The sequence below is a fragment of the Nylanderia fulva genome, unplaced genomic scaffold, assembly GCF_048542155.1.
Source record: "Nylanderia fulva isolate GAGA-0341 unplaced genomic scaffold, ASM4854215v1 Scaffold8, whole genome shotgun sequence".
NCBI lineage: Eukaryota > Metazoa > Arthropoda > Insecta > Hymenoptera > Formicidae > Nylanderia > Nylanderia fulva.
The window spans coordinates 3,844,374-3,869,260 of NW_028190916.1; the positions used below are offsets into that span (position 1 = coordinate 3,844,374).

Here is a 24,887-nt window from a genome sequence, read left to right on the forward strand (position 1 = left end):
TAAATTAAATGCTTTTATTAGGCTTCTATGAGGATTTAAAATACATCGTATTTATAGCTCTCTGCTTGTGCACTGCGAGCCAAGTAAAGCTGTCAAGAGAATCGATGCTTCAGTAAACGACACTCCTGCTCGTCTACACTTGATGTAAAACCTCGTCAAGTCTCTCTGAATAGGAAAATTGTTAATCGTGTAAACGGGCTGGCGGTAGTAAAAGAGTATAATATCTCTCTTTCTGCACGCGAGGCCATAAACGGCGCGTAATGTACGCTGATGACTTCAATACATCGCGTGTAACACCGACACATATGACGCTGATGCTTTCACGATCTACAACATGATACATACTAGCAATTACGGCCAACATACGCGAATATCATGCAACATGACTGAAGAACCGTCGCTCGCTTGTCAAAACATCAATCATAGTTAAGAGCCTATGTGCGCGCAAAAATATCTACACATTTTCATAATTTTATTAGCCGGTTAAATCTCTTACGTTGGCGAATTGCTGCAAGGAGAGATCCACGAACTTCCCAACTGTGAGTGTCAAGCGCTTCTGCGATCTTACAATCATTAGAAGGACATCCCGGTTCTGATTCGTGCTCGATTCGTACCAAAGCGATTCGTACGCCGCATCGCCGATCATTTTGCTCTGCAAACGTAATACATTTTTGTGGTAGAATGTAAAACAGAATTCAGTGCGGATTGCATTGCAGTGCGGATGCACTGACTTTTGTGCTGAGATACTCTCCGACGAAACAAAATATAAATGCATCCAAGCAGATGACAACGTAAAACAGTATGGATTTCATTAACACTGTCGATCCGCCCGGGGCACCGATTGACTAAAATATTTGAAATATATTTTATAATATCGAAAAAAAATTAAAATTACATTATCACAGAGTACTCACAATTATGATGAGAAATCCTAGACAGCAGATAACCAAAGTGTTTGAGACGAATTGTATCAAAGCGATGCTTGAGAAGAGGCCCTCGATGTTTTTGGAGAACGAGATAATCCTTTGATGACGAACGATCAGCGTCTTCATGATACTTTTGGTGATACCTTGCTCGATGTTCTTTCGTGTAATTTCACTCAATTTTTGCCGCACTATATCGATCTGCCCGCAGGCGTGAAGCACCTAAATGTCACGATATGCGCCCTTTTCAATTTTACGCCTCATATAAGAAACATGAAGTTCTCTGCGTAGCTTGTACATTAGTTTATTTCTCGGATTACAAAAATATTACATTAATTATATTAATATTGTATTTATTATTTCGCTTAAGATTTTTCTCGATTGATGTCATATTAGAAGCTGTCTTTCTTTGCAGAAACATGGATTAATGATAAAAAAGACTTACAAGTGTTATTAGGAAGGAGTTTATCACGCCAACCGTACTAGCCGCGCTCGTTTGATGAATAAACTGTGTAATTAGAACAGCGATATACACTGATGTGCTCTCGATCTTGAAAGGCAATTCCATCTTGAGAATGAGCTCTCGAGCATCGGTCTGATTGCTACTCCTAGATATAGATCTAAGCACAGTTCCGGCAGCGTAAAGCAACACTGACATCACGTAAGTGCTGATTATCATGGTGGAGAATCGACGAGAGATGTCAGCTATTCTGGTCATTATATACTCTTCGGAGGCATCATGAATCTTCCAGTCCTCGATCACGCGTGCCACGATTTCGTTCAGCAGACTATAAAATTGAAAAAATATTGAACGATATATAGAGCGGCAACACGCGAAGAAGCATCACGAAATAGCATCACGAGTCAAAGAAGAGCGTAGAAAAATATGTTACGTGTACATTAGAAGTTACATTTTTCCAATTTACAACCTCATATCTAGGATATGAAGACCCGGAATCTGCTGGTTTTGCAAATCGTACTTAGCTGATGCGAGAAAGCTTACTGAGCGTTGAACGTGAAAATAATCAGCTTGATAAATAGAAGACTGTAAGCCAGAGTCGCGCTCAATACGTCCATCAGGATAAAAAGATCCTCCTCGCCGAAGTGCAGGATCAGATATCGATACTGAAAGGTCTGAAACACCGCTAACGAGGATATGCACAGAATTCGGCGCAAGATTGCGTATGACGTGTCAGGCCATACTCCGATGGCGCGAAGGCCGAATTCTACGGGGCGACACACGGAATTCATCGAGCCCATATGGTTCTTCATCAAACTGGGATGAATCAGTTTCTCTTACGATACGACAGTACCAACGTGACTTTTCTTACTTTGCTTCCTTCTGTCAGCTTACATTATACGAACAAGATTATAGATTTGTACGATTATCAGTTTCAGTATTTTCCACTGAAATTACAACGCGATAGTCCGATTTTGTAAGATCATTAGTTAGAAGAGAAGCGCCGAAACTTCCGGTGGAACGAAATAGCAAGCTCGTGGATGAATATAGTCGTCGGTTGAAAGGTCCGAGCGAGACTGTAAAATTTTCTGTGGCTTCAGCACTCGATTAACTCCCACCTCTGTCACTAGTCGACCAGTAAAGATCGCTCACATTACGTATTTCCGTCGCAAAATTATTTCCTTATTGGAAGTCGCGGGGAAAAACTTATAAACCGATATTTCTTGGATAATTATAGCGGTTGCAAAAAAAGAAACAGTCACGAAGACATCCATATATTGTCTTGTGTGCGCATCGCGCGCTCGGTCGCGATCTGTCATTTGCATTAAAAATGCAAGGCAAACGTTTACCCCACCACGTGTACTCGACATTATAATTCCGTACAATACAAATTCAAACAGCACGATGGACGATATACAGGCCAGATATTATAAATGTAAAGACAAATGTCGACTTTAATTACCTTATCTGAACGCATCTTTTTCCTAGAAGTTGATTAGATCCTTAGAAGATTAATCGCGATATGTTATCAAGCTTATCCAAAACTGAAATCTCCTTGCTTTGTGTCATTTTACATATATATTATATATATATATATATATAAAATTAATTTTTATAATATTTTTTATACATATGCATTTATATATTTGTATATTTTTCTCATTACTTCAAAAATCTTCCTATTAGTTTAATCTCATATTTTCTAAGATGAAAGTGGCACTTTGACATTAGACGAAATTCAATCGTTATTTAAGTGTTTTTATTTGGATTTTATTAAATATATAGTAAAATCTCTATTCAAAAAATCAAATATCTCGTTTTATCGGAACTCTATCTGTTTCAGCAAACAATATCTCTGCTCGTCTATACATAGTCTCTGACTAGGAAAATTGCTAATCGTGTAAACGGTTGGCGGCAGTAAAACTATACTATTCCCTTCTGCACGCGAAGATATTAATGTACTTTATAGGGAGCTTCAATACATCGCGTGTAGCACCGACGCATACGACGCCGAAGCTTTCACGATCTACAACATGACAAAAGCAATTACGATCGTTATACATATGTATATGTATACATGTATCATATGCCGCGATGAAGTGACTGGAAAATGTCGTTTGGTTGCCAAAATATCGTTCACGTTCTACGTTCACGCACAAATGTGAAATGTGTGAAATGCCTTCATTTTGTTGCACTTTTATTATCACATTAATTAAATGCTTACGCTAGCAAATTGCTTCAGGGAAAGGTCCACGACCTTTCCGACCGTGAGCCTCAAATGCTTCTGCGATCTTAAGATCACGAGGAGGATATCTCGATTCTGATTCGGGTTTAATTCGTACCAAAGCGATTCGTACGCCGCATCGCCAATCATTTTGCTCTATAATTTTGGCTCTATAATGGTAAATTTTTCTCGAATTCCTTATTAAATGTGTTAAATAATATATACTGACCTTTGTGCTAAGATGCTCCCCAACGTAACAATATATAAATGCCTCTAAGTTGATAAGAATGTAAAATAACACGGATTTTACTAATATCGCTGATCCACCCGGAACACCGATAGACTGCAATTTAAAAAAAGATGCCTCGTTTATTTAAAAAAAAGATTAATGTTACTTTGTTCTACTCACGATCATAATGATAAATCCTAGGCAGCAGATAACCAGAATATTCGACACGAATTGTACTAGAGCGATATTCGAGAAAAGTGCCTCGATGTTTTTGGAGAACAAGATAATTCTCTGATGTCGGACTATCAACGTTTTCATGATGCTGTCACTCGCAGTTCGTTCGATGTCTTTCCGTGTAATTTTACTCAATTTTTCTCGCATTATATCTATCTGCCCACCTATGTGCAGAACCTAAATACCACGAAATGTAGTTAATTCAATTTAACATCTACACACTATAAAAAGAAAACAAACATCTACTTTGTATATTCTTAATATAAATAGATAAGTTTAATATCTCGATTTTTGGTATATTAAATAACTAAATCTCATTTTCTTTGTCTTTTTTAAATGTTTCTAGAGAAATTAAAAATATTATTTTCTAACCATTTTTCTCACAAATAAAATAATTAACGTTAAATAAAATATATCTAACATTTATTGATTTTCTGGGATGATTTAAACCCATAAATTTCTTTTTTCTATATTATGTTGCATTTATATATTTTTGAATAATTTTCAGAAACACTGCCGTTTTACGAGAGAATGCACTCACCAGTGTTATCAATAAGGAGTTCAGAACACCTGCCATACTAGCCGCACTCGTCTGATGAACAAACTGTGTAACGAGAACAGCTACATATACCGATGTGCTTTCGATCGCGAATGGTAATTCCATTTTGAGGATGAGTTCTCGAGTGTCGGTTTGATTATCACCTTTCTGCTTCAACAAGGTGCCAGTTGCGTAAAGGAACACCGACGCCGCACACGAGATGATTATAAAGTTGGAGAAACAACGAGATACGTAAGCTATTCTAGTCATCGTGTAATTATCTGAAATTTCACGCTCCTTCCAATCGTTGACCATGCACGTTATGATTTCGTCCAGCAGACTATAACGAATTATTTCAAAAAATATTGACCGATATAAAGTTCTGTACGAAGTTGACGTAAAAAACACAGAGTACAAGAGAATCATGTAAAAATTTCAAATTCGATAATCGCGATCTGAATTTAATTCCGATTTTGCAACCAAAACAACTTACCGCGTATTAAAGGCGAGAAAAAGGAGCTTGATAAATAGAAGACTATAACTGAGCGTCGCACTTAACACGTCCATGAAGAGCGGCAGATTTTCCTGGCCAAAGTGCATGATTAAATGCTGATATTGAAAGGTCTGAAAAATCGCTAACGAGGATATGTAGAGGATTTGTCGTAAAATTGCGTACGATGTGCCCGGCCATACTCCGACTGCGCGAAGACCAAATTCTATAGAGTGACACACGGCACTCATCGACTTTATCTCATTCTTCATTGAGTCAGTCGAATAAGAACTAAACTTTACGACACAACAGCACCAGCGTGATTTATTATTTAATTTAATTTTCTTTCATTTATTCTCTTTTCTTCTCAATCTATATATTTGTAGGTAACATTATAATCTACAAGAGTGACATATTCACGTTCTCTTTTTAATATAAAATTATAATATTTGATTCTAATATTCAGTGCGAGCAATTGATAGTGATACGGTTGCATTAATGAAACGTTGGATTTCGTAACGTCAGCAGTTAGAATAAGACGAGCGTTAAAATTTCTGGTTGCAACGCGCTCGATAATCTTATGTTAGTTCAGTTGTGGTTGGTTGAGAGGTCTCAGTAAGACTGTAAAATTCTATGTATTGAGTGATCAAGTAACTCCCACCTTGACCGTGATCGACCAATAGAAATTACTCATTTCTTATTCCCGTTTCTTGCTATCTTCGAAGTCATGAATAAAAGCTATAAACCGATGCATCGATGATTGATGTGATCGCAAAAAAGAAAGACAGAAGTGCTCGTGCACCCTCATACGATCGCTGTCTGTTATTTGTATTAAGAATGCAAAAGAAATATTCACCACGTCTTGAAAGAGACTCGTCATCATAATCTAGCTGCATATGATCCGATATTGTAAACTTGAAGACTATCTCTATCCAGTAGTTTAAATGCGATTACGTTTTCTTAGAAGACGACGAGAGATACACTTCGAAGATCGATCGCGATACATCTTATCCAACCTTCCTAATAATTAAAGCTATTTTTTGCAAAATGCAATATGGATTATATATATATATATATATATATATATATATATATATATATTTCTATTATAATACGCACAAAAAAAATTATAATTTCCCGAGCAATAAAAATAGACGTGGGAAATGTTTCTTTCTTGCCCTCGAGTTTTCAACCACGATGTACTAACTGCGCGCTCCGTTAAAAATGCAAAGTAAAAAGGAAGACAACTTACACGAAATGCTCGCCGCGCGGTTGAAAAGTTTCATTGCTGGAAGAACATGTCGTGGGGCGTCGCGAGAAAGAAAGACGGTGACACATCGTAGCAATTTGTTGCGACAAAGAGACCAATGTGAGGATCGCAGTTGGCGCTATATGCGGTTACGAAAAGGATCGGACAGTTTGACGTTGCAGGACAAAAGCACGTGACAATGAAAGATATCGTTTGTCGAGCGACTTTTTCGAAACGAGATGATTGTACGAGTACAATACTAGAAGACATCTTTTGCATAATATTGCGCCTTATCGTTATCTCGAAAAAAATTGAGCAACCACATTTATATTAATATGATAAAAACATTAGTTAATTTATACATATAAAATTAAATTCTAAAATTAAATATGTAATTATATATACGTATAAATTAAATTCTTGAAATATATATATATATATATATATATATATATATATATAATTACAATTTATGTGTGTATAAATTGGAATTTTATTTCAAGAATTCAGAATTTAATTTTTGCATTTGTTGTCAATTACCTGAATTGTCACTGGATTCGAATTGTTACGAGTGCAAAGGCTTAATGTAAAATTTTCATTGTTTCGCTGATAAGTAAATGGGGTCTTTGCTTGAATGCTTTTATTTGCCGCTAACCGAGTTTGGTAAAGTACACATCGATGAAGAAGATCAATATTGCAATTATAATTTTGTTCCTACTCATGGCGAAAATTATCGCAAATTGATGCTCTTCATAAAGGATATAAGTCCCTGTTCCGCGCACGCATACATTTAACGTGAAACTCTGTTTCCGAATAGGGAAATTGTTAATCGTGTAAACGACTGGGACTAGTTATAATAACAGTATGTTCCTTTGCACATGGAGAGATATTAAACGGCGCATATACAAAGCACACGTACGAGCTCTTTCAATACATCGCGTGTAACACCGACACATACGAGGCCGAAGCTTTCACAATCTGTAACATGATAAAAATAAATTACGACCGTCGTGAAAAGGAACGAAGGAAGGATTATCAAAGTGTAATTTATGATAACGTTCCTGGGAGTTTTCCTAGTCACTTTTATTACACTTTGCTAAATTCTTACGTCGGCAAATTGCTTGAGGGAGAGATCCGCGACCTTCCCGATTGTGAGAGTTAAGTGCTTCTGCGATCTCACTATCATGAGAAGGATATCTCGATTCTGATTTGAATTTAGTTCGTACCAGTTTGATTCGTACACCGCATCACCTATCATTTCGCTCTGAAAAGTACGATAAATTCTCGTCCCGAGGTTTGTAATGTCTGTATTATAGTGTAATTTATACTGACCTTCGTACTGAGATGCTCCCCAACGAAACAATATACAAATGCCTCTAAACTCATAACAAAATAAAAAAACACGGACTTTATCAACATCATCGTGCCGCCCGGTACACCGATTGACTGTAATTTTCGAATTGCAATTTTCCGCTTTGTGTCTCCTCCGAAGAGAAGTTAAATTATTTCATTGTACTCACGATCACGATAAGAAATCCCAGACAACAGATAACCAGAGTATTCGACACAAATTGTATTAGCGTGATGTTCGAGTAAAGAGTCTCGATGTTTTTGGAGAACGCGATAATCCTTTGATGTTGGACAATTGATGTTTTTATGATGCCTTCGGTAACATCTCGCTCAATATTCTTTCGCGTAATTTCGCTGAGTTTTTGTCGCACTATATCGATCTGTCCACACGCGTGAAGGACCTGCACGTAAATTTAATTTCATTGAAAACGTATAAAAAATTTTTAATATAATATTATAACTAATATTTAATAATGAATTTTAATTGTATATAATTTATTATTGTCTATGTTATTTACTTGCATATATGTATGTAAAATAGTATATAAATTCTCTTCTCTTCTCCATCTCCTATCTAATCATTTTTTTCCTCTAATATTAGCACATAATGTTGAAGCAACTTTACTCACCAATGTTATCAAAAAAGAGTTCAGCACGCCTACCATAGCAGCCGCGCTCGATTGATGAAGGAACTGCGTAATGAGAACAGCCACATATATTGGCATACTCTGGACCTCGAAGGGTAACTCCATCTGAACGATAAGTTCTCGAGATTCGGTTTGATTGCTGCCGCTCTGTTTAACAAGCGCACCGGCGGCGTAGAGAAACACCGATATCGTGTGCGAGAAAATAATCACGTTGGAGAACCGACGAACGATGTAAGCCATCTTTGACATCGTGTTCCTATCCGAAATGTCGCATTCCTCCCAGTCCATGACTATGCGTACTATGATTTCGTTCAGCAGACTATAAGGGGATTATTTAAACAGACACTAAGATCGACTCTTCTCGCAAACAAAACATTGTTTGGCAAAATTTGCAATAAAAAATAATGGCTCTGATGTGTACTAGTTTTAAAAGTTTGTGCTCAGTATTGATCGCGACAGGAGAGCTTACCGAGCGTTGAACGCGAAAATAATCATTTTGATAAGCAGAAGAGTGTAAGCGAAAGTTACGCTCAGAGCGTCCATGAGAAGCATAAGGTCCTCCTGTCCAAAGTTCACGATCGCGTACCGATACTGAAATATCTGAAACACCACCATCGACGATATGCTGAAGACTTTGAATAGGATCGCGCAAGGTGTGCCCGGCCAGACACCGATCGCACGAAGACCATATTCCACGGATGGACTCACAGTAGTCATCGGTTCCATTTCGATTTTTTATTCGACTTCAATAAGTCAGTTTTATATATACGATTCTCTGTTTTTCTCTCTTTTACTCTTTTCATCAAATAAATTGTCGCTGATTCTGATTAAATTTTTTTTCTCCCTATATTATTGATAGAGATTCTAGAAAGAGACATTAATTTGCAACACGTAGAATTATTTAATCAAACCGGATAAATCGACGGAGCAAAATTACAACACCCTGACGAAACGTCAGATTTCGCAGCGTCATGGATTAGAAGACATATAGCATGTTCGATAGTTCAGTAGATTCAATTTACGATCTGTCGAGAGGTCTCGGGGAGACTGTAAATGTCTACCAACTCGAGTAGCTTCTGTCCCCCACTTCGATCAGCCACGTCAATTGCTCGCCGCGCATTTCTTTCTGTCTATTTCTTTCTTAGAAGACACGAACAAAAAATATATAAAAACCGATGTCACAATAATTGTCGTAATTACGAAATAATACGAGAACACCCTTGTACGGGTGTCTGTAATTTGCATTAAAGATGCAGGGCAAATTTACGTGCACCGAATAAAATGTGTGCGCGGAATTCTTGGAACATTCAAGTGGCAAAGAAGTGAATAGCGGGAATTGTGAAGCATAAATTTATAAGGAGAAATCGAAAGCGGGGGGATGAAAGTATAGATCTCTCAAAGATTCGCACGAAAATATATCTATCTATAAAAGTGCGACGCAAATTGTCAACTCTGTCAAGATATATTGATGCAACTTTTTACATGTGAAATATCATATCTTGTATAATATGTTCTTGGAAACGCTGTTCAATTGCTAGAATCGCGAGAGAATCGTTTTCTCTCGTAATAGCTACAAATATACACAGAGAGAGTATATTATATTCCCTTTATCTTCAAGACATAGCATGCAGCACGGAGACATAAGACGCTGATGCTTTAATAATCTAGAAGAAATGAAAAACAGAAACTTGTTTGTGCTTTGTGCGAGTAAAATCTGATATAAAATTTAATGAAAAGAAAATTGTAACTGTGTTTCTTATATGCATATTGAAAACAAATATATATTATTAACTCTTGAATCAATTTGTTAATTGAATTAATGAAGATTAACGCAACATGTATTTTCTTTCGAAATACAATATCTATGCTGCCTGATACATAGTAAAAGAAAACGCAATTCTCCAAATTCATCTTACTGTCGTGAAACGTTCTAGGGAGAGATCCATAAATTTTCCGATTGTAATAGTCAATTTTCTCTGCGATCTCAAAATCAAAAGTAATAAGGTACGGCTTTGCGTGGGACTCGAATTGTACCACTTCGCTTCGTACGCTGCATCGCCGATCATTCTACTCTGCAACGATTATTAAGTTTAATTAATTGTAAGAAGTATAATAGTGAAGTATAACGTTAAAAAAATTGTTAAAATTCTTTGAATTTTATTGCTTTAAATGCACATCTGCATTAAACAATTTTTAGAAACCATACTCTGTAGATATACATGTAGATAATTTTTATATAAATTACACTTGATAGATAATTTTATAAAAAAATTCCAGAGACGTTATACATATATAGGTACAGAAAGTTAAAGCAAAACTTGCATGAAAATTGTGCACATACAATTTTTCTTATATTATAATAATCGTATCAAAGCACTGTTGTGCTAATTGTGAATATTATAAATTAGAGAATGTTAAATTCTCAAGATTAATATTCATGATTATATTATTCTGACCTTGGCGCTGAGATATTCTCCAGCGTAACAAAAAATGAACGCCTCCAAAGTGATGACAACGTAAAAAAAGAGAGATTTGATCAGCATCGTCGAGCCTTGCGTGTCACCTATCGACTATAACGTGGTCGAAAATAATGCATGTCAAACCATTCTGAATGGCGGACGAAATGAGAGTACTTTATAATCCACGCATGAGTGCCATCAATTATTTTGGATACTCGAAAGTCGAGTATTTTGTCGTTTTTATTGCATATCGAGGAGCCGTCGGTATCGAATATACATATATAGAAATATTCGATGTATTAATATAACGGCAATTTAATATTATTTGCATTTTTTACGCGCTTTTTATATAATATATCGCCCATATAATATATAGCCTATATAATAATAATTAACTCACCGTTACGATTAAAAATCCAAGGCAACAGATGACTAGGGTGTTCCACAAGAATTGCATCAGCGCTATATATGAGAAGAGAGTCTCAATATCGGCAGAAAGAGCGATAATTCTCTGATGTCGACGTATTAATGCCTTGATGGTCGTGGTTCGCAAGTCAAACCCGTCGTCGTCTGAGGAGATTTCTACCAACCCTCGACACATTATATCGATTTGACCACCTACGTGAAGAATCTAAAAATAGCGGTCAACGCCCTGCAGTTTGTTCCCGATTTCATCGTGACTCAACGGAAAGAACAACTTTAATACAAGTGCAAAGGTTTATCAACGAAAGTGGCAATAATATAAATTAAAAAGAGAGTTTTGAAAAATCTCTCGTAGAATTCAATTTTTATAATTAATATAATTATAATTAATATTACGCAGAAGCGAACATATAATATGCGTGCAATATATTATATAATTAAAAAGTTTTATTATAAAAGAGACTAAAAGCGTAGAAATTGTACAGACGTTTCATATTGAATTTATCGATTAGACTTACTAGAGCGCTTTTCATTATGTCCATTAATGAAGTAAATGAAGTAAGTTATTAATCGCGCGGATAATACGGGATATTCATTATCTCGAACAATGCGGCGCAACAAGCGAGAAAATCCGATTGATTTATTTTATTATTCTGCTAAACTCTTTACAGTATAAATTATGCATCTCTATTGCACTGTATAATTACACGATATATTTAATGTAAAGCATATTAACTCGATCACATACACTAAAAAAAGCTATTGATTTCAAATAAATATCTATTTCAATAGTGTCATTAACACCATTTGTTTGAAACTAATAATATTCATTTGCCGTGAAAAAATACTTATTTGACATAAGAAATCCTTTTTCAAAACAGATAAATATTTATTTGTTTCTTGTATAGCTTTTTTCAGTGTATAATTTAGAAATTAGTCTACTCAATCTGACTCATTTTGGGTTTTAAATAAAGCAAACAAAATAAATAACTTCTCTCTCTCTCTCTCCTTTTTGCGCTTTCAGACAAATTATTTACGCGAAAAAAAATTCTAAAAAATTAACACAAAAAAGTAGAAAGATTGTCTCCATATTTCAGTCTTTGTTTCTTTTTCAGATTTGTGTTAATTTAAAGGACGTTTACTCACCAGCGAGACAATTAGAGCGTTCAACACGCCGACTATCGTGGCTGCCGCGAGCTGATGAAAAAATTGCGTGACCATGACGACCTCGTAAACGGGGGAGACATTGGACTCGAAGGGTAGCTCCATCTTGAGAAACAGCTCTCGCTCCGGCACGGCAGGTTGCACGTCGGCCTCGTCATCGACTCCGTCGCCGTGAGCGACGAGTACGCCGGTGCCGTAAAGAAACACCGACATCGAGTAGAGGCCGATGATCAGGTTGGAGGACCGATGCGAGACGTAGGTCGTCCTCGACATCGAGCAAACGGCCCAGTCGGTCGCGCAATCGCTTCGATCGCGAGCCATCATCGCCAGAATGTCGTGGAATATCCTGCGAGAAACTATCAGGAATAACAAATATTTCCTACATCGCGGTGAGATTCGGAATTGTCATAATTATTCAAATTGCTTTAGAAGGCAGGTGTTAACGTGTTGTAATGTGTCACGTGTAATCGCGCGGGTCTAATTGTATTTCTTAGATGGTAACATTATTTCTTCAGCTCCTTTTTTTTCATTTGTGCAAAATGGAAGCTCACCGTCGATTGATCCAGAATATCGTGAGCTTCAGCAGTAGGAGGCTGTAAGACATGGTGGTGCTGAGACCGTCCATGAGATGCGACAGATCGTCGGTGCGAATGTGTATGACGAAATAGCGGTACTGAAAGGTCTGCGCCATCGTCAGGGTGATCATCCAGAAGGCACGACGGAGAAAAGCGTAGGACGAGTCGGGCCAAACGCCGATTACGCGAAGACCGATCTCGATCGAACTGACTGACGGTGCCGTCGAGGATGCTCGAATCAATCTTCGACTTCATTTTCGTACACACACGTTCTGTTCTCGAATGAAAACGCTTTTGACATGGACCGAAATATCAGGTCCCCTTATATCAATATCGCCACGAAACTTCGATACTCCGTCGAGAAGTCGATCGCGCGACGATATCGAATACATGGATGAACACGCGAGATGAACGCGAATGAATATACGAGAGGATTACTACGCGTATCCTCAACCCCCACCATCCCATTGTCTGCGAACCAATAGGAAGTATGATATTCTTGATGGAGTGAAATTGCTGGATGAAGTTACAACAATTAGGTAAGATAAGTGCGGGATATAGATAAGAAGGAAGAAAAAAAAGCGATTGCATTCTTGGGATCACTCTATGAATCCTTAAAAATTCAAAAGCGAGACCTTCTGAAAGATCGTGCAAAGATAATGATAATGGGTAGATCGAGACACTGGAAAAACGATAAAATGTAGAGACAATGAACCCGATAGAGGGGTAAATTAAATTGACACGACGAGGATCGTCGATACACGGCGAGGGATCATTATTTTGCAGTGGGTATATGTCATTTAGCGAACGTGAGTGACGCAAAAAAAGGAAATTATGAAGAAAATTACGTGCGTATAAATTCAATTTTACAAAATAAATTTGTCTTTTTCTCATCAAAAAGAATATACAAACATTAAAAATTGCTTGATAAAACTCGAGCTCCACTAATGTCATCGAAATAAGTTTGACATATAAAATAAAATGTTTGAAAGTACCTTTCGAACGTCGAGATGGACCAAGATTTTCTCTAAAACAATTATATTATATTGTATATGTTTGTCAGAGAAGAATTGATTTCTATTGACTTATTTCTTCTTCTTATATGAATTGTATTTTTTTCTATATATTATTATTATTATATTTATATATATATATATATATATATATATATATATATATATTATAGTATAGAAGAAAACAGCTTTCACGGCTCTTCAGACAAGCTACATATAATGCTACACTTGTTACTGTCCGATACGTCAGTAACCACGATGGATGCGCTTGGCACAAGTAATTGTTATCCGCTGGTCTCTCGTTTAATACATCGCGTGCAGTACTGACATATACGAAGCGGACGCTTTCATCACCTGGTCGAAATAAAACGATAAATTTCATTCGTGTAACAAAGATCGCGCGGCTATTTTATATATTGCCCGCCTCGTCTTATCAAACATTAAAACGTTCGACGTATTGTTCTATCTTGTTCCAGGATTCACATTCGCGAGACGAAGAATTCTTACGCTTGTAAATCCTTCCAGAGAAAGGTCCACGACGTTTCCGGCGGTGATGGTCAATCTTTTCTGCGATCTTAATATCACGAATAATAAAATCCGACATTCGGCGGCTGTCTTGTTATACCAGAGTGACTCGTACACTGCATCGCCGATCGATTTGCTCTGAAAGAGAGCAACAACGAAGATTGAAAGACAGAAATCTATCGAGTTCGTCCGAATTCGATTTCGAATGCAGTCGTTTGAAAGTTTCCAGGTATTTGAGAAACGCAAGAAAAATTGCAAAAGAAACTATACAAAAGTGAACGAGCCAAGTGAAAGAATAAAATATAACATAGTATATATGGAAAATAAAATATTGCGAACCTTGGCGCTGAGATATTCTCCGACGAAGCAAAAGATAAATGCTTCCAACGTTACAGCGATGTAAAATATAGCAGATTTCAGCAGCACTATGGTGGCCCTGTCCTCGGCGATAGACTTTGGCGAGAAGAAGAGGTAAATACACGAAAAATTTATAGTTCTAAATTATGCTCGATTAATTGAATATGATACGACTTACGCCTATAATTGTAAAGCCGATGCAACACATAACCACGGTATTCGACAGAAACTGCATCAACGCGATCTCAGAATAGAGCTCCTCGATATTATCCGAGAACGTAATTATTCGTTGGTGTCGGGTGATCAAAAGCCTGATTCCCGCGATGATCGAACCGCTCTGCGAATGTTCGTCGCAAACCGTCAACAACTCTCGACGAAGGATATCGATCTGTCCACTCACGTGAAGTATCTAAAAGAAGTATAAGTATCAATATAAATCTGTAGAAGACAGACTTCATTCTTATCTTGAAAATGTTTATTAAGATTAAGAAAAATAGGAATACAAATTCACAATTTCAATTAATCTTCGCAAAGAAAACGTCTTTAGACTCAGATGTTACAAAAATAAATAAATTGTATATCATCTTCGAATCATCGGTAAAACTCACTAGCGTGATGATCAAAGAGTTTATCATGGCGACCAGAGCGGCGATCGACACCATGTGAAAGAGCTGAGCGGTCGCCAGAAGCTCGAAGAACGGCGACGCGTGAACCTCGAAGGGAAACTGCATCTTCACCGGCAGCAGTCTCACACTGTCATTGAGATTCTCGCCGGCCGAATGTCGCGTAAAACTGCTCGCGGTGTAGCAGATCGCGGCGGTGGTGTTGATGCTGATCAGCACGTTGGAGCAGCGACGCGACAAATTGGCGTTGCTCGACATGACACTCAGCACCGATCGGTCGCGAGCGAGAGCGTCGCTCCAATCCTGATCCATCGCTAGCAGGATATCGTAAAATATCCTGTAGAAAATCGCTCGCGTACTTTATAAAAAAATATAAAAAATGGTATATAAAAAAAATAAAAAGAGGAAAAACGATTGTCCAACTTAAAAGAACAACTTTCTTTCCTACCTACGACGCGACCAGAGCGAGATCAGCTTGAGGAAACCGAGGCTGCCAGCGAGCGCGATGCTGAGCGCGTCGATGAGATTCGAGATGTTGCTGATGTCGAAGTGATGGAAGATGTACACGTACTCGAAGTACGTTCCGACCATCAGACCCGTCATGTACGCGTACCAAGTGACGGTCCCGTACGGCAGGCCCGGCCAGATCCCGACGAAGCGCAGGCCTAGCTCGACGGAAGTGCTGATGGAAGTCGCGCGCATTATCTCGCATAGAATCGGAGCGTTTCGCTCTCGGGAAGTTGGAAACGATTATCGAGTGAACGACGCCACTCGGAAATTAAGCATGGGTCTCTATCTTTCTCTCTCGACGGGGCTATAACTATCCGGGGATCGTACTGAGCTAAGCCAGGCGACGATACGTCGACTCCGCGTTATCGGTCATTATCGATCAGTCGCAATTACGCGCCTCTGTTCTCCTGCCGTGCAAAAGAAACGTACGTTACATTATTTGTTCGATGATTACGGGTTGTTCGGAGGAAATAAGCGTAATTCGAGAAGATATAATGTATCGAAAAGAGAAGGAGAATTATATTCGCTCAAAAAAAATTATAGAATCTATTATGAAACATCGCGCATACGCAATAGTAGATGCAGCCATCGGAGGACTTAAAAAGTAGGAGAAGAGAAGAAAGAGTGCTGCGAAAAAGAATTGAGACTGTCGTGGGAAGATCCAAGTGCAATATATCTAGAATTATACGAATAATAATATACTACTTGCTCTTTATAAAGAAAAATATAAATTATATTTGTTCTGTATTAATTAAGCATTTTGCTTTTATATATCTTAATGCATAGAAGATTATATAATATACTAACTTACATTATAAATCAATTTATCATTTAATCTACAGTTATATCTAAAAATAATGTAATTTGAAAAAAATCGCATTTGCGGATAAAATAATTCTCTCTCATTAATATAAAATGTTGCGATGAATTGCATTTCATTCGTAATAATTTTCATTATCATATTTTATAAATTTTTGATACATAAATTTTCTCTATTTTTTTTATAATAAGTTTCATAAAACAAATAAACAAACAATTTTTTGACGAGTAATTTGATTAATGCATTGCATGCAACACTGATAAATATATGTATACATAAAATACAAGAAGCTTTTATGACTTATATATAGAGAGTATGAGAATTGCTATTATAAATATCGTATGGTATGCGAATATCGTCTGTGCAGTTATACAAAGGCTACAGAATGATTTGCATCATAAACAGTTTACACAGTCAGCTCTGTGAAGTTTGTTCGAAACATGTTTAATATCCATGAGCAGCATTTTGTATATGTAATGGATCTTACGCTGGTAAATTTTCTTGGAGAAAGATCCATCATCTTCCTGATCATAATCTCGTCAATCTCTTTTACAACCTCACGATCGAGCGAGTGAAAGAGTTCAACGTTGTGGCTTGATGTCATATTGTATCAAACAGACTCGTAAACGACATTTGCGATCGATTTATTCTGAAAAATAACCATCTGAATTTTCAATGAGTATTCGTATAAGAATTGTTCTTTTTCCAAGAAATTTAATTCAAAACGAATGAATTTACAATAGTACGATTTTGCAAGCAAAATTAAATAGAATAATATAATTGTTTGTTGATGCAATAATTTATTAAAAAGCAAGAAAGATTATGCCGAGTAAATATAAAACACGATTCGAAGAAAAATTCTTTCGTAGAAGTTGAAGTATTTCAAGAATGCTAATCGTGACATAAAATAAATTGAATTTCATTAATATTATTGTTTGTTATTTAATATTATTGATGACCTGCAAAAAAGCAGACATTGTAATTTAGTGATGGCTAATGTTAAAATTATTAATTAATAAACATCTTACACAAATTTTTTAACGTTTAAATAATAATAATTTCTTTTGTTTTATGTATATATGTATGTAAGACAATAGTATAAGTAATAATTACAAAATTGATTAGATTAACATTTAATTTTAATTTATACAAAGTGTTAACATTACCAACATTTTACAAAAATATATAACTTTTCAATAATAAGTAATATAAATAATGATAAAATTGAAGAAATATTAGTGGCAATTTCTGTTCATTTAAATTGAAATAATTACGAGTTTTACTCACGACGAGATAATCATAAATCCTAGGCAGCAGATAACCAGAGTGTTAGAACTGCATGAACGCAATCCAGGAGAGGAGATCCTCAATATTGTCGGACGGTGTGACAATATTCTTTAATGCTGAGGAGATGAGGGTTTTAATATCCGGTAGGAATAAGGAACACTCTGATAACTTTCCGGTGAGAATCTTTCTGTCAGATTTTGCCGCACTATATCAATCCAACCACACTCACGTAAAGAATTTACGGCTAGTCGAATTAAAATATATATAATTCATTTTTATATTACTTATATACGGAAGCTCATAAAATTATCATAAATAGAATAGTCGAGGCGCCCACTGAAACTTATTATATAATATTTTACAAAGGAATTGATCATCATCGAATGGACCAGAGAGGAGATAGATAATTCGCGGAGGAATTGCTCTGCCGCCGTAATCTCGAAGATAGGGGACTCATTAATCTCGAAAGGGAATTCCATTTTGACGCGAAAATCGAATCCGGTCCCGCGAGGGTCGTTTTCATCCTTCGCGGAACATCGAGAGGAGCCTCCGAAGACATAAAAGATAACAATCGAGGCGTTGATGGACATTAAAATGTTGAAACGTCGACGCTCCAGTTTAGCATAGATTATCATAGAGCTATCAGTGATCAATATATTCTCCGTCTCTCTCTCTTTCTCCAATCCATCGTTGCCAGAATCTTGTAAAACACTCTACACAAGATGACGCGAAAGTATATCTATTACAGCGGTTTACATAAACAGTGTAAACAACGTGAAAATATATAGAAGACGTATGAAAGACGTCCGGAAAGAGGCGCATCTTGCGAAAAATGTTTTACGGCACCTTTTACATTTACGTCTTGCGTTTCGAAAAGAAATCTTATAAACACGCCTAGATTCGAAATATAAAAGACTCGCACAATGCTGCGGAAAATATATATCTCATAGCGAGAAAGTAAACGGCTTTGTTCCAGCGCGTTCTAAGATGCGGAAGATTGTGGAAGCGGATTTATATGGCAACAAATTCCTTGAAATCACATTCTTTCTCTCTTTCTTTTATATCAATTTAATAAGTAACGTAATATATAAATACATAAACTTATTTTAAAATAATGACACTTTAATGTTAAATCGAATCTTTCGAAAGTCTGCCAAATCATATGTTATTGATCAAAAGATTAACTAACATTAAAAACATTAGGCTATACGTCAGATTGTATTCAATGCTATAAGTATCTAAAAATTGTTTACGTCAAAGTTTTTAAAGATACGTTTTAAAAGTACAACAGTCGGTTAAATCGAAATCCCGATCCCGATCGAAAAATTCATATATACTCTATAGTCATTTAGCGTTTATAGTGATCCTTAGAGACGATTTATTTCGCTAAGTGGCTTATTAGTGAGCGATGTATGTATTATTATGTGAAACTAATATCGATTCATCTAATGTGTCGTTCCATGATGACGACGAGAGGATTGACCGAGCGCAGAGAGAATGACAAAGTTAGACGCCAGTTATCGATCAATCATAATTGTATGCTAAAGCGCCGGCTGTTTAAAGATTGGGGACAAGAACGATCAACAGGCTACCCTCGGTTATAGTACATTGCGCGGTAGCGAATGATTTCCTTTAAAAATGCATCCTTTTCCGAGTATATACGCTCGTTCGTATCTAATGGTCGTATTATCTGTAATATCGTCGAGAAAAAGCGATTGGGAAAAGAAATAGAAATCTTGAAACAAAGCAAAAATAAAAAAAGAAATATAAGCAAACGAGAATTTAAAGTTAGAAATAAAACTGTATATATTACTTTTCTCTTTTTGAGTAATATTACATTTATAATTATATTACAGTACACACAGAGATAATTATTACTATAATAATTTTGCATTAATAAGTTTAGTAAATAAACCAGCTCTTTAATAATTGATTTTTTAATATGGCTTAATATTCAATTACATTGTAATACTCAATAATTATCAGTTTTATTTTGCATGAAAAAGGAATTTAACAAATTAGTTAATATGAGATTTTTATGAGTTGGTAACGTGTTGAAATTAAATATGCAATTTGTTTTAATTATAATAATATTATGTTAATATTTTTTATATAACAGTATTTTTGCGTTTAATTTAATAAAGCAAATGCAAAATATTGAATTTCATATCAATATAAAGAACATTAAAAAATAACGAATGCTGACAAATTCTGGACTTCAAAGACATTTATCGCTTAAGAGAAATTTGTCGCAGCACATTCAATACATTTTTTCTATCAAAAGCAAACACGGCGCATGTCTTTCCCGAGTATTGCGGATGACACATTGATGCTCAACACAACATTGGCAACAAAAATATTGAAATATTGGCTTTAGTTATCACGCTTAAGTGTCGATCGACATTACTTCAGTCGTGCCAATCGTTCTTCATCAAAATTTCGCTCTGTAATTTAATATTTATAAATTGGCCGAATATTTGAGCACAGATGTAATAAAGCATTGGGAATAATATTTTCTACGAAATAACGGAAACATGGTTTCCTAATGATAAATGATCGTTGATGATGATTCAGAATATTAAAATATCAGAAACAATGAATATATTAGTCGACTGTATATTTAATAGCAATTTGACATATCTTTTATGTTTTTTGACAAATATTTGCAAACATTTTTTTACAAATAAACTGTAAGATCATCACATTGTTTCAACTACTCTTTATATGACATGTTTTGCGCGTAACAAAAATTTAATCATATTTAGCGCATTTAATCATAATGGCACATTTTATCAAAATTTAAAAAAAAACGGCACAGATTGATGCATTCAGAAAAGCAATTGAATTTAATTTGAAAAGCGTCAAATATGACTTACGGATACAATTGAACTATCCAAATAATTTAATTGCTGAATCTGAACAATATAATATATGTGTATAAATATATAAATATATGTATATAAGAAAATATTTTTACATTCTACTTTTCTGATATAATTTTACAAAGAAAAAAAATATCATAATGTGCTTCCAAGGAAGATGCAATGTGCAAATATTCTCTTTATTTATTGTACTCGTGCTGATGATATTGTATGTCGACATCTAAATAAGCCAAGTTCGGTCGAACAATGCAAGATCCGTTTTGAACGATAAATTTGGATTATACTATTCGCGATTATCATTCAACGACAATTCAAAGTTTAAATGGAGATATGAGAATAGACAGAACTATGTTACCTCAGAGTTACGTTAACAATTTCCTGCTGCATGAGAGAATGAAGATCAGTATCGGCACCTTCATCTGGGCTACTTTGCATAATACATCGAAATTACCTAATCATTCTCGAACGCTCGTGCAATCCCATCCGAATGGCAATCGATCGTAATTATGTCCTCTGCGTCTAACAGCAATTCGAGATAGCTTATTATCCGTCTGGGTGTCCTACAATTGCATCAAGATGATATACTTGAATGTAAACTAGAACGGAACTAGAACATGTCACGAATGATAATCAAATAATAGTCGATAGATAATTTTCTCACAAATTAATTGCTTTGACAAATCAAATTTATGAACAAAAAAAATTCATTCAATCCATACATTATTTTATAATATTATTTATAATAAATCGACTAAAAACATTTGTATAGTAGCAAGTAATCTTTGGTATAAATAATTTACAGAAAAGAATTTTGCAAAGAACTTACGTCAACAATAAAAATGTTATCAATAAAATAATCACATTGATTAAACACATTATCTTAATGCAATAATATTTAAATAAAATGTCATATAAACTTTATATGTATAAATTTTCTAATAAAAATCCAATGTGACAGAGATAAGTTCAACGCAGTATATGAAAATATAGAACAAGCTTGCATTAAATATAGTTTTAAAATAATATTTTGCATTCTGCAAATCTTGAAAGTCATATTATAAATTGTTGTAAAAAGATTTATAAATGGAGAAATCATCAATTTATTTATAACATTTAAATATTATTTCTTTAATAACAATTACTAAATTATTTAACCTACATTATTACAATTTGGCTTTAATAAATCACTGTTGTATACTTGCTAATATTATTAATACATCGCATGCAAGACAGATACATATGATGCCGATGCTTTTATAATCTAAAATTAAAAAATTATACAGGATGTAAAATGCAGAAAAATGAACACATAAAAATCACACAAATTATTGCGAAGGAAAATTAATTAAAATACAAAGTTTTTATTAATTATTACAATATACACATAACAATGGCAAAAAACGTACGCTTGCAAAAGTTTCAAAGGATAAATTCATGATTTTCCCTGCTGTGATAACTAGTCGCTTCTGAGATCTTAGTATCATGAACGATATAACTTTACCTTGACTCGATGGCATATTATACCACAGTGATTCGTATGCTGCATCAGAGATAGATTTACTCTATAAAAAAAAATACAAAAAGAAGTCTGTCAAAAAACGGCGGAACAATAATTTTCATATTTTTTATATTACTCAAACAACTTTTTTATATATTTAAAAGACGAATCTTCTGTTAGACTTATCACACTATATAAAATTGTAAAAAATTGAAATAATAAATTAAATTTTTTATAATATAAATGCAAAATTTATAATGTAACTTTTACTGTTTTATGTTTAAAATATATAATAAAAATTAACAGCATACATCAAAAATTAAAAAATTATTTATTTAATTATAAAATAATTTATTTTTTGTTTTACATATTTTAATAAATATTAAACAAAAAAATAACAAAAAGAATATTTTTATATTTCTAAAAAGCAACAAACATATTACTTTAGATATTACGATCAATTTATTGGAAAATGATTATTATACTTGCGCATTATATGTCGCATTAAGAAAATAATTAATTTATGATTAATAACTTTAAAATATTTACTAACCTTAAAGCTGAGGTATTCCCCAGCAAAGCAAATGATAAAGGCCTCTATCGCTATAGCAATATAAGCTAAAATAGCTTTTATTAACACGAAGACACTGGCATCATTATGAATGGACTACTTTAAAAAGAAAAAAAGGAATAAAGAGAAATCATAATATATCGATTTGCATAATCCACGATTGCATACTCACAATTGTAATAACAAATCCTATGCAACAGATAACTAAGGTATTCGCAGCAACTTGCATCAATGCGATAAAGGAAAAAAGTTTCCCAATTCGTTCGGAAAATAAAATCACTCTGTTATGTCTTTCAATTAACGGTCCTAATAATGTATATGCGGAAGAGTCATCATAAATTCTTTTAGAAATTGTTTTGAAGTCTTCACATATAATATCGATTTGACCGCTTACGTGGAACACCTACAATACATTTTTTCTTCCAAAGATTAAATAAATATTGTGCATAAAAAAGAGGATACATATTTTTCCTAAAGAACATATAAGTTTATAGACGTGATAATTTTACACATAATATTTAATTATAATTTAATATATGTGTAATGCAATTCGTATGTAATATAAATTTACAAAGTAAAATTTGCGATAATTTCTGTGGATCTAAGCTTTCATCACGTTACACAGTCTTGATAAAGATGCTTAAATTGAAAGTACGAGACTCACCAGACTGAAAATCAATGCATTTACAATAGCGATTGTACACGAGTCCGACATCACATGTAAAAATAGTGCTAAGACGAGCAATTCAAAGATCGGCGATTGCTCCGATTCAAAAGGAAATTCTGCTTTGACAGGAAATTGCCGCAAACTGTTATTGTAATCTTTCGTTAGATACACAAAACGAATCGCGTAATCACCCAAGAGATAAAATACCGAAGCGAATGTATTAAAAGTCAACATAGCATTGGAAAAATAATGCGATATACCGGCATTAATTGTCATTATATTCATATGCTGATCGACGTAGCTGCACTCGCGCCAATCATTATCCATCGCGGCCAGGAGTTGATGGAAAATGCTGCAAATATTTAATCCATCAGATATTTAGGCAGACGAAGAGACATTATCTTTTCTACGCAATCTAATGCATATGCTATATATACACTGATGTTCAAACTAAGATTGAAGTGATAGCATTAAGTCACGTTCCACTTAGGAAAGGTCAAGTTGACAATGCACATCAGAGAACTGCATTACTTGGAACAAAAGAAGATTAATCTTTCTGCGATATCTTACCGACGATACTTCCAAAGACTAACCACCTTAATAAACATCAAACTGCTCTCTAAAGTCGAAGATAAGCCGTCCACGAGATTGGAAAGCTCGCTAAGTTTAAAATGAGAGAACACATATAGATATTGAAAGTATTGTACGATTAGAATGCTCGACATAACAAGAAGCGAATAAATTGTAGAATATGGCACATTTGGCCACAAACCGAGGCACTGAAGGCCGATTTTTAGCGCCGGATTGATGGTACTTGTAACTATCATTCGTCAAGAATTTTAAAGACGCAGGGAAATGATGAAGATCAGCGTCGACGCATTCGTAAATGTGAACTGAGAGAAAGCATCGTCCGTTTTTTTATCCCCACTCGATGCATCCCCACTCAAGTGAATACAGATCAATCGCTATCATACGTTATTGCGTATTGTAAGTTAAGATAGCCTTTATTATCCGTACAAAAGGTAAATTACTCCGTAATTTCATCGTAAGTCTAATAATTGTATTTCGATAGTAAAATGACAAAGATATCGTGAGCAGTTGGTTGTTCATATGTCAGTTTTCCCTTCACTTTTATCTTTGATAACGCAATGTCATCGACGAAGAAAGCA

The 24,887-nt window shown here is 35.0% G+C and overlaps 6 protein-coding genes across 8 annotated transcripts; all 6 read right to left on the reverse strand.

Moving 5' to 3' along the window:
• LOC114932274 (odorant receptor 13a-like) lies at positions 1-2,932 on the reverse strand. Of its 2 annotated transcripts, XM_085489206.1 has the most exons (6): positions 1,927-2,932; positions 1,369-1,711; positions 915-1,145; positions 732-845; positions 497-652; positions 1-327 (listed from the first exon to the last, which is right to left on the reverse strand). In XM_085489206.1, the coding sequence occupies exons 1-6, from the start codon at positions 2,193-2,195 to the stop codon at positions 277-279; spliced, it is 1,164 nt and encodes a 387-aa protein (XP_085345332.1). In that variant the 5' UTR covers positions 2,196-2,932; the 3' UTR covers positions 1-276. The 2 variants fall into 2 exon arrangements, with proteins under 2 accessions (XP_085345332.1, XP_085345333.1); XM_085489207.1 differs by lacking the exon at positions 732-845.
• A 581-nt stretch (positions 2,933-3,513) lies between these two features.
• Positions 3,514-5,533, reverse strand: LOC146720013 (4-vinylanisole receptor-like). Of its 2 annotated transcripts, XM_085489197.1 has the most exons (5): positions 5,102-5,533; positions 4,612-4,948; positions 4,017-4,247; positions 3,837-3,950; positions 3,514-3,763 (listed from the first exon to the last, which is right to left on the reverse strand). In XM_085489197.1, the coding sequence occupies exons 1-5, from the start codon at positions 5,368-5,370 to the stop codon at positions 3,596-3,598; spliced, it is 1,119 nt and encodes a 372-aa protein (XP_085345323.1). In that variant the 5' UTR covers positions 5,371-5,533; the 3' UTR covers positions 3,514-3,595. The 2 variants fall into 2 exon arrangements, with proteins under 2 accessions (XP_085345323.1, XP_085345322.1); XM_085489196.1 differs by having other exon boundaries at positions 3,514-3,950.
• Positions 5,534-6,839: 1,306 nt separating this feature from the next.
• On the reverse strand, positions 6,840-9,558 carry LOC146720014 (odorant receptor 22c-like). The gene is made up of 6 exons (XM_085489209.1): positions 8,814-9,558; positions 8,327-8,663; positions 7,868-8,098; positions 7,680-7,793; positions 7,456-7,611; positions 6,840-7,325 (listed from the first exon to the last, which is right to left on the reverse strand). Exons 1-6 carry the CDS (start codon positions 9,068-9,070, stop codon positions 7,275-7,277), a joined length of 1,146 nt encoding a protein of 381 aa, XP_085345335.1. The 5' UTR covers positions 9,071-9,558; the 3' UTR covers positions 6,840-7,274.
• Positions 9,559-10,251: 693 nt separating this feature from the next.
• On the reverse strand, positions 10,252-13,423 carry LOC146720015 (4-vinylanisole receptor-like). The gene is made up of 5 exons (XM_085489208.1): positions 12,942-13,423; positions 12,373-12,736; positions 11,204-11,434; positions 10,801-10,914; positions 10,252-10,416 (listed from the first exon to the last, which is right to left on the reverse strand). The coding sequence occupies exons 1-5, from the start codon at positions 13,094-13,096 to the stop codon at positions 10,252-10,254; spliced, it is 1,029 nt and encodes a 342-aa protein (XP_085345334.1). The 5' UTR covers positions 13,097-13,423.
• A 756-nt stretch (positions 13,424-14,179) lies between these two features.
• On the reverse strand, positions 14,180-16,304 carry LOC146720016 (odorant receptor 10-like). Its single transcript, XM_085489217.1, has 6 exons — positions 15,932-16,304; positions 15,469-15,820; positions 15,039-15,269; positions 14,843-14,956; positions 14,486-14,641; positions 14,180-14,332 (listed from the first exon to the last, which is right to left on the reverse strand). Exons 1-6 carry the CDS (start codon positions 16,183-16,185, stop codon positions 14,282-14,284), a joined length of 1,158 nt encoding a protein of 385 aa, XP_085345343.1. The 5' UTR covers positions 16,186-16,304; the 3' UTR covers positions 14,180-14,281.
• A 5,840-nt stretch (positions 16,305-22,144) lies between these two features.
• Positions 22,145-24,581, reverse strand: LOC114935179 (odorant receptor 10-like). The gene is made up of 6 exons (XM_085489213.1): positions 24,289-24,581; positions 23,716-24,070; positions 23,224-23,454; positions 23,034-23,147; positions 22,389-22,544; positions 22,145-22,243 (listed from the first exon to the last, which is right to left on the reverse strand). Exons 1-6 carry the CDS (start codon positions 24,543-24,545, stop codon positions 22,193-22,195), a joined length of 1,164 nt encoding a protein of 387 aa, XP_085345339.1. The 5' UTR covers positions 24,546-24,581; the 3' UTR covers positions 22,145-22,192.
• Positions 24,582-24,887: the final 306 nt, after the last annotated feature.

Excerpts from the sequence above, each read along its gene's own strand:
- LOC114932274 (XM_085489206.1), bottom strand. The coding sequence starts at position 2,195 with ATGAAGAACCATATGGGCTCGATGAATTCCGTGTGTCGCCCCGTAGAA. Across the intron at positions 1,712-1,926 it reads ATTTTCACGTTCAACGCTCA|TCTGCTGAACGAAATCGTGG; the intron begins GTAAGCTTTCTC and ends TCAATTTTATAG. Across the intron at positions 653-731 it reads GAGAGTATCTCAGCACAAAA|AGCAAAATGATCGGCGATGC; the intron begins GTCAGTGCATCC and ends TTACGTTTGCAG.
- LOC146720013 (XM_085489196.1), bottom strand. The coding sequence starts at position 5,370 with ATGAAGAATGAGATAAAGTCGATGAGTGCCGTGTGTCACTCTATAGAA. Across the intron at positions 4,248-4,611 it reads ACTCCTTATTGATAACACTG|GTTCTGCACATAGGTGGGCA; the intron begins GTGAGTGCATTC and ends CGTGGTATTTAG. Across the intron at positions 3,951-4,016 it reads TAGGATTTATCATTATGATC|TCTATCGGTGTTCCGGGTGG; the intron begins GTGAGTAGAACA and ends TTTAAATTGCAG.
- LOC146720014 (XM_085489209.1), bottom strand. The coding sequence starts at position 9,070 with ATGGAACCGATGACTACTGTGAGTCCATCCGTGGAATATGGTCTTCGT. Across the intron at positions 8,099-8,326 it reads ACTCTTTTTTGATAACATTG|GTCCTTCACGCGTGTGGACA; the intron begins GTGAGTAAAGTT and ends ATTTACGTGCAG. Across the intron at positions 7,326-7,455 it reads CCCTCAAGCAATTTGCCGAC|ATTGTGAAAGCTTCGGCCTC; the intron begins GTAAGAATTTAG and ends ATCATGTTACAG.
- LOC146720015 (XM_085489208.1), bottom strand. The coding sequence starts at position 13,096 with ATGATCACCCTGACGATGGCGCAGACCTTTCAGTACCGCTATTTCGTC. Across the intron at positions 12,737-12,941 it reads ATATTCTGGATCAATCGACG|GATATTCCACGACATTCTGG; the intron begins GTGAGCTTCCAT and ends AGTTTCTCGCAG. Across the intron at positions 10,915-11,203 it reads TTGGATTTTTAATCGTAACG|TCGATAGGTGACACGCAAGG; the intron begins GTGAGTTAATTA and ends ACCACGTTATAG.
- LOC146720016 (XM_085489217.1), bottom strand. The coding sequence starts at position 16,185 with ATGCGCGCGACTTCCATCAGCACTTCCGTCGAGCTAGGCCTGCGCTTC. Across the intron at positions 15,821-15,931 it reads TCGCTCTGGTCGCGTCGTAG|GATATTTTACGATATCCTGC; the intron begins GTAGGAAAGAAA and ends GATTTTCTACAG. Across the intron at positions 14,642-14,842 it reads GAGAATATCTCAGCGCCAAG|AGCAAATCGATCGGCGATGC; the intron begins GTTCGCAATATT and ends GCTCTCTTTCAG.
- LOC114935179 (XM_085489213.1), bottom strand. The coding sequence starts at position 24,545 with ATGATAGTTACAAGTACCATCAATCCGGCGCTAAAAATCGGCCTTCAG. Across the intron at positions 24,071-24,288 it reads AGTCTTTGGAAGTATCGTCG|CATTTTCCATCAACTCCTGG; the intron begins GTAAGATATCGC and ends AAATATTTGCAG. Across the intron at positions 23,455-23,715 it reads ATGCATTGATTTTCAGTCTG|GTGTTCCACGTAAGCGGTCA; the intron begins GTGAGTCTCGTA and ends AATGTATTGTAG.